General features: G+C 33.3%; 1 protein-coding gene across 1 annotated transcript; it reads right to left on the bottom strand.

The window, feature by feature from the left end:
• Window positions 1-6,291: 6,291 nt before the first annotated feature.
• LOC114305774 (receptor-like protein kinase FERONIA) lies at window positions 6,292-7,587 on the bottom strand. The gene is made up of 2 exons (XM_082880770.1): window positions 7,479-7,587; window positions 6,292-7,358 (listed from the first exon to the last, which is right to left on the bottom strand). Exons 1-2 carry the CDS (start codon window positions 7,585-7,587, stop codon window positions 6,292-6,294), a joined length of 1,176 nt encoding a protein of 391 aa, XP_082736896.1.
• Between the last annotated feature and the right edge of the window lie 701 nt (window positions 7,588-8,288).

Below are 8,288 nucleotides of genomic sequence, written 5' to 3'. Positions count from 1 at the left end.
TAGTGAAGGAATTAATAATCCCATCAAATTAGTGTGGTATTCACTATCCAATTAGATTAGTATGATAAATTATCCCCTTGTTCATTGGTTGATTTGCATTGGATTAGTAGGTAAAAAAGCCCTTTTATTTTATTTCCCAACTTAGGATATATAATCCCACCCCTACCCTATTACTAATAATCCTACAAATTTGTTGGATTAATAATCCTGAAACAAAATTTCAAAACAAACACAGGATTATTAGACTCACGAATTAATAATCTCAATCTCATGCTCTAATCCTGTCAATCAAACATGCTCTATAGGTACTATTTTTTTCTAGTGATGGTATTCAAACTCATCTTGTGAGAGGTTAAAGGAGAAAAATGGAACTGTGAATATTGTTATTTTTTAATGTGTTTTTTTGGGATTTTAAACGTAGTTTTTATATAATGTACTTATATAACATTAAGGCCCTATTTTTTATTTTTTTTTGGCTAAAATAGCCAATATAGGGGGGAAAAATCTAAAATAGTTAATAAGACAAAATATTATATCCTACATATCAATTAATTATTTTTTTCTCTCACAATCATCTATTCAACTACCCCCCCAAAAAAAAAAAAAAAAAAAAAAAAAAAAAAAAAAAAAAAAAAAAAAAAAATCTACAAATCATTCCAAACTCAAATTTTTTTTTAATCTCAAAAAATAGCTAAAAAGTCAACTAAAATAGTTAAGTTCCCAAACGAGGCCTAAGTTTCACCTCACATTTTTAGCGTGTGAAGTCCCTAGTGTAACCAAATGACCAAAATACTCATTGGTATATCGTGCTAATGCAAATCAAACTTGTATTACCTTGTTTTCGTCCCTTCATTCCAAGTTGACAAAAGGCAGTCCCTCACCTAGTAAAATCCTTAGGACCAGTTTGGTGCAGTTTATTATAAGTTAAAAAGTTGATAATTAGAAAGCAGAAAGTCAAAAGCACTCTTCTCCCAACTCCCAAATAATCAACTTTTTTTTTAACTTATTCAAGTTATTTCTACCTAATAAGTTGTAAGCAAAAGTCGCACCAAAACATATAAGCAGCTTAGGTATCTTGCACCAAACAAAACTTAGTCACTAACATCCTTGCTAGTTGTCTACCGTAATTGGAATCTTGCAAGGTTTGCGAGATTTGTGTTGTTATGATGAACTAGCACATTGAATAACTTTCCCATCTTGTCCTAAACGAATTGAGGTAGTTGCTAATGCTTATTGTCTGCTACACAACTAGAACATTTTTAGTCACCAAAAGTCCATTTTTAGTCGCCAAAAGTCGACTTTTCACTTTCCCCGACTAAATATTTTAGTCGCCGGTTTTGTCGCGAATACATGGTGGTCGGAGGTATTGGCGACTAAAAAAGTTTTAGTCGGCAAAAAACAGGTCTTTAGCGACCAAAGCTTTGGTCGCCAATAGTCAATTACATTTTTGAAAATTATACATTTAGCGACTAATCTTTTAGTCGCCAATAGTGAATTATTTTTTTTATTATTTATACATTTGCCGACTATTTTTTTCATCGCCAATAGTCAAGCTTTTGGCGACCACATATTTTAGTCGCCAAAAGCATATTTCAGAAAAAAAAAAAAAAAAAAAAAAAAAAAAAAAAAAAAAAAAATTACCCTCTGTTGTTCCCAAGTTTCGAACCACCAACCTCTCACATTCTAAACCTTTAGCAACACACTCTCCCCGCTATGCCACTACAACATCACATGAATATAAATGCAACATATATTATTTATATAGTATATTGACCGGTATTAATACAAAACTATATATATAAAAATAATTATTTTTATTTAATATAATTTATGTAAAAAATAAATTATTTACTAAAAAAAATAGGAGACCACTTTTGGCGACTAAAGCTGTTTTTTAGTCGCCAATTCTATACTTTTTGGCTACTAATTACTTTTTTGTCGCTAAAAGAATTAATTCCCGCCTAAAACCTCCACTTTTGGCGACTAAACTGAATTTTAGTCGCCAAAACCCTCCACTTTGGGCGACTAAACTGAATTTTAGTCACCAATTGTTGACTTTTAGCTACTAAATATTTTTTAGTCGCCAAAAAGCTTTACTTTTGGCTACGAAATTTTTTTTTGTCGGTAAAACACATATAATCAGTGACCAAACTATATTTTAGTCGCCAAAACGTATAATTTTGGCTACTAAATGTTTTTAGTCGCCAAAAACCTTGACTTTTGGCTACTAAAATTTTTTTAGTCGCTAAAACCCATATAATCGGCGACTAAACTGATTTTTAGTCGCCAATAACTGTACATTTGGCTACTAAACTATTTTAGTCGCCAAAAGTCTTCACTTTTGGCTACGAATTCCATTTTAGTCGCCGAAAGTGCTACTTTCAGCAACGAAATTTTTTTTTTTAGTCGCCACTTGTGCTTTTTGTTGTAGTGTCGCGAGAGCTGTGTTTTTAAGGTAAACTAGCATATTGAATACCTTTGCCATTATGTCCTAAACAAATTGAGGTAGTCAATGCATATCATATACTGCCAACCAGTTGTTTTTGTCACTAATGCAAGAGTCTACATGGGTAAAACCAAGAAAAGCCCATACATGTGCCGCCACAGGTTCTTGATAAGCTAAACAAGCTCGAATCTAACAGTCTTTACTCATAGGATGAAGTTAGCAAAGCATTGGATGACATAGCCGCCACACTAAACAAGCTCGAATCTAACAGTCTTTGCTCATGGGATGAAGTTAGCAATGCATTGGATGACATACCGGGGACTTATCGAGTGGTGTTCAACCCATTTTTTTCTTGTCAACTGCGAAAAATTGTGAATTGGAGGAAGTTTAGTAGTTTTGAGAGATTTTTCATGTTTTGCAATTGAAAAGTTTCACTGTTTTAATTTGAATTGAGAAATTTCATAATTTTGAGTAATTTCTCAGTTTTTTATTTTTATTTTTACATAGTTTCTTATTCAATATGAATCTTATTTGTTTGATCTCGATAAATAAATTTCATAAATATCAAGTTTATAGAGATTGGATGCATAGAATGAAAGACGATGTTTTAAAGATTGAAAGAAAAAAAAAATAATTTACCTAACAGCTAAACACACCATTGACACCATTGCGCATCTTAAATATAAGGGTGAAGCCATCTGACAATAGATGATAATTTTAAAAGACTTTTAAATCTCCCAAACAGTTTTTAATCTGGGTTAACAAACTTATGTTAGGAACTATCCTTTGATAAGTTCTTATGGTTAAATGTTACACTAATTATTCATATTTTTTTGGCCCTCTAATTAAGTAAAATGATATAAAAGAACGCTAAATTTGAAATCTTCCTTTTTACTGATTTAACCTACCAAGCAACCTGAGAATACAACTAAATTGTTAAGTAACCTAACAATCAACACAAAAAATCCCTATTAGATACAAATCCTAATATGAGATAGATCAAATGGTGAAAGAAGATTTATATAGTTGATCCTACTTGATTGGAACATAAAACTTAATTTGATTTAGATTTTTGTTTGATTTTGTATGAAGGTCTCACAACTTTTAAAATACTTATTATTCATCAAATGTTTTCCAAAAGTTGAGTTACATGGTATGAACCTTTTGTCCATTTACTTGACATGAAAAAATGAGATCAACTAATGTCAATGTCAGCTTGATCCAAAAGTGGGATGCAACATAGGTATTGCCAGCATGAGCTTTTTCGTTCCTAAGCAAGCTTTTATGATGGATTCTTCATACATATTCATAAAAAAAAAAAAAATTGAAAAAATTCTGAGTGAATAACAAGCACCCACATCACAGAAATTTTACTTATATATATAATTACTTAAATTATATACTAAAATTTGCTTTCGTACATTAAGATCCGAAGAAATCATTATATACTTAAAAAGATAAAATTTGGTCTTGTTTCATAATTTAGCAAAATCTAGTTTATAACTAGAAAAAAAAGCCAAAAACAAAATCCAAAGTCATAATAAAAATGAACTAGATCCAATGAAAAATTTCTATGAAACTCGTCTATATATTTGTTCAAAAAAAAAAAAAAAAAAAAAAAAAAAAAAAAAAAAAACCTCATCTATATATCACTTTCAATGAATACCATGTCTAATATGTTCAATCTTGAATTTTAGATTCCATTCTTTTCTTGCTAAATGTAAAAAATGGCTCTTTGGATGTTGGACTTGAATAGAGACCCTCATTTGAATGAGGATTAAAAGGATGATTTTATTCCATTTAAGAGTAAAAAATTGGGGCTTTTATTAGTGATTTTGTGCGCTTATGCACAAGGCCAACCTTGGTGGATCATGAATCACCCCTACAACGATAATATTTGGGGCAACCTCTACTATAAGGGTTAGATTGTGGTGGAAGACAACCACTAGTCTTACTGTAAGCTTCACCACTTGCACCACCATTGCATACTGGTTGATTTCTCTTTAAAGCTCCTGGTGATATGTACTTCTTTGTCTCCAGAAACCTTCGGCTTGCCTCTGACTCCATCACCATCTCCAAGTTGATATTACATTCTGTTAGCGATCCGTTGCATTGTACAATTGCATCACTGGTCATAGAGAGAGAAACACCAAGACAAAGAAGGCAAAGGAGTAGAAGAAAGTAGAGATGGAGAGGTATAATGGTAGGGCTTGCTTCCATGGCTTTACTTTGTTCCTTCTCACTATGAAGCACTTACAATGGAAATGGAGAATCCAAACTTTTTAAAAGGATGATGGTGGAAGCCACACTAGATGCAGATGGACCACACTTCTACCGACCTTGTGGCCTTACTCTGGTGGTGTTGGTTTGGAAGGATTTAAGTATGGGATAGGATTAATAGTTCATTCGGACTAATAATTCGTTGTTTGATTGAAAATTTTTATACCGAACTATGAATCTTAAATCTATGAGATTATTCTATCCCATGGGGGTGGGATATAATCCATAGGATAACTCATCCCATGGATTAGATAATGAAATTACATTTTTGACCGTCCACTATTTAATATCTTTTTCAAAATTTATTTATTAAATTATTTATACTTAATTTATTTATTAAATTATTTATACTATTATACTTAATAAATTATTTATACTTTATTAAATTATTTATTTTAATAATATCGTATTAATTATACCTAGTAAAGTAAAATAAAATTTAAAAATCTCAACTACAAATTAAAATAAACTTATGTAATTTTTATTAATATTCTATTTATTTAATTTTTAAAAAATTCTAGTAAAAATAAAATAAAATTTATAATTCATATTTAATATTCCTATTATTTAGTAAATAATTTAAAAGGGCAAAATAGTCTTTTGAATATTTATTATTTTCCATAATATCCCAAACAAACATAGGATTTAATAAAATAGTCTAATCCAGGCATCTAATCCCATGACTAAACACATAGGATACAAATTCAATCCAACCAAATAATTTGGGGACAATGTATCCTAGGACTAACAGTCCGGTGGCTTACAATCTCCCCTTATCCAATCCGTCCAAACAAACACACTCTTTAGTTACTATAATAATGCCTTTTTTTAATTAAAAAAAAGTAAGTTGTTTTTGTTGTGAGATATTTTTAAGTTGTGTTTGACTTTTGAATTTGTAGAAAAATTTATGAAGAATAATGAAAATCTGGGGAAAAAAAATTATACTTTATTTATTTATATTGAGTTGATTAAGAGTTTTGTAAGTACGATTAATTCTTGATTACAAATGTAGCTTTCAATGTGTGTTTGGATACAAGGCTTTGTGGGATTTGGTTGGGAATTGAAGTGATTTTGATTATGAGGCTTCGTGGTGTTTTATTATGAGTTGAAACGGCCTTGGTTATGAAGTTTTTGTGGTGCTTTTGTAGCGAATCACTTTGGCTTTGGTTATGATCCAAATTCATAGAAGTTATGAATCTTTGTGACAAAAATTTTTAATGCATACCGTATGTATCTTTTAGGAGTGTGTACAGTTTCAAGAATTTTGTAGGTAGATTCTATTGGTGCATTGTTAATTTTTTTTTTTGGTATAAAATATGATGTCCATAAAATTATGGTTATTTCTTCTCTTTAATGATAATCAATTTATCAGTGCCGCTGATGCTGACATTTTTAGCTCATCAAAACATTCAAGTATGAAAAAATTGTCCAACATAACCACTAGTATAAATAAACTTAACAAATATAAAAAAGATCCTAAACACACATAAGAAACAAAGACATACATATACACAAGTGAAAAGAACCAAATTCAAGCTCTCTTACAGAGATGCATGGACTTTTTGCTAATGGATTAACTCATCAAAATCCGAGTCAGATATTGATCCACTCCATCCTACATCAGAATTTAATGTTAGAACATGATCACTAGAGAAGAAGTTTCTCCGTTCATCAATAGAGAAGACGTTGTTGTAAGAACTAGGTTCGGTCATAGATAACTCAACACCAATCTTGATTCGAGTCTCCCAAGTCTCCTGCAATTGCAATGCTAACTGGAGACTAGTTACCACATCATCCATCGAGGGTCGTTGGATTACCTGAAAAAGAATACAACTCAATGCAATCTTGACAAACTCCTTGAAGCATTCTGGTGCTATTTTCCCAATCAGATATGGATCAATGACTTGATCAATGGTTCCTCTTTTGCAGCTACCTTTGAACCAACGGTCAAGGGGGTACTCGCCGCCTTCATACGGGCTAAAAGTACGTACCTTCTTGGCACACAATAATTCCAACAACACCATACCAAATGAATATACATCAGATTTTGTTGTCAATTTTCCATGTACGGCGTATTCTGGTGCCATATATAAATAAGTGCCACAAACCCATGAAACTGTAATTGATTCATTTGCAATGTCATTGGGTATTAGTTTAGAGAATTCAAAACCAGTAACTTTTGCAACCCAATTCTCGTCCAACAGAATATTGGCTGGCTTTACGTTGCAGTGGATAACTCTATACTTCACACTCGAATGGAGATATTGTAGTCCTCTTGCTACACCAATGCAAATCTTGAGTCGCTCTTTCCACAAAGGTGGATCGCTGTTTATGTTGAATAAATGATCTTCCAAGGATCCATTTGTCATGTAATCATACAGGTCGATTAACTCTGGTTTCTCATTGTAGAATCCAATTAGAGAGACTATGTGGGGGTGACTGTCGAGTAGGGAGTGTACCTCAATCTCAACCCCAGCTTGTTCCCAAAGATGCATTGATTCCAACTCCTCGAACCTTTTGATCACAACAATACCAGTTTCCCCATCCAAATACCCTTTATACACCTTGCAAAGCCCACCTTCTCTGATCAAACGATCCTCACTGAAATCATTTATGGCTGCTCGAATATCAGCTAGTGAGAAGCGACGGAGTCGTCAGGTGACGCTATCTGGAAGTGGTTCCCAAAATGAATCATTTGATGGTCCACTCTTAAAACCATTCTCCTTTCTCTCCCTCCACCAACGATTCATACCTTTAGGCACAGTTGCAATACCCTGAAGAACCTTTCCGATTATTCCCCCTGATCGTCCTTTACGTTGTGACAACAATGCAAGATCAAGAGTCCCCACCACTTCAGCCATTGTAGGCCTTTCCTTTGAACTAGTATGTAAACAATTGTAGGCAAGTGAGAGAGTGCTTGGGTGGGTGTGGTGGTATGGTGTACTGAGCTGTGGTGTGCTGATCTGTGGTATGGTGCACTGATCTATGTTGGTAGGGTGTCCTGATTTGTTAGGCTTTGTTACTGGGTGTAAGTAGTACTACTGCTATGTTATTTTGGTGGGTCTTGACAGATACACCGGGCTGGATTGGTGTATTACCCATGAAGTACTGGGGTACTACTGTTTTGCATGATGTACTGGTGTATTACCCAGATTGTATGCTATTTTGCTGCCCGGTGTAATACTGTTTTGCTGTGTTGCTGCTTGGTCCATGTTGTTTTGTTGGGCTGGTAGGGTGTATTACTCAGATTTTGTGCCGTTAAGTTATACTGAACTGGTGTGTATGGGTAGTGTGGGAGGTCTTTGGTCTGATGTGGAAGTCTGTTTGTTTATGGGAAGATGCTTTGGTGTACAGATTGCTGACAATGGAGCTTGATGCAGTTGTTCTTTGTTTGCATTCAATTGGGCTGGATTGTGTGGAGTAAATTGTTTCAGTTGGCAGCCGGGAGTTGTAGTTCTAATTGAGTATTTAGGTGTATGCTGATAGCTCTGTTATGCTGCGAATTTTTGAAGACGGGTAGTTCTGTTCTGCTGTGTAGTTCTCACTGTTTTCTTTCGTCTTT

The sequence above is a fragment of the Camellia sinensis genome, chromosome 7 (assembly GCF_055761805.1).
Source record: "Camellia sinensis isolate YWXY chromosome 7, ASM5576180v1, whole genome shotgun sequence".
NCBI lineage: Eukaryota > Viridiplantae > Streptophyta > Magnoliopsida > Ericales > Theaceae > Camellia > Camellia sinensis.
The sequence above is the reverse complement of the archived record's forward strand: the minus strand, read 5'-3'. Positions and strand labels throughout refer to the sequence as shown.

What these genes read in the sequence shown, in the direction of transcription:
- LOC114305774 (XM_082880770.1), bottom strand. Translation starts at nt 7,587, where the DNA reads ATGGCTGAAGTGGTGGGGACTCTTGATCTTGCATTGTTGTCACAACGT. An exon ending in TATTGCAACTGTGCCTAAAG is followed by an intron (nt 7,359 to 7,478) that starts GTATGAATCGTT and finishes GCTTCTCACTAG; the next exon opens with CTGATATTCGAGCAGCCATA.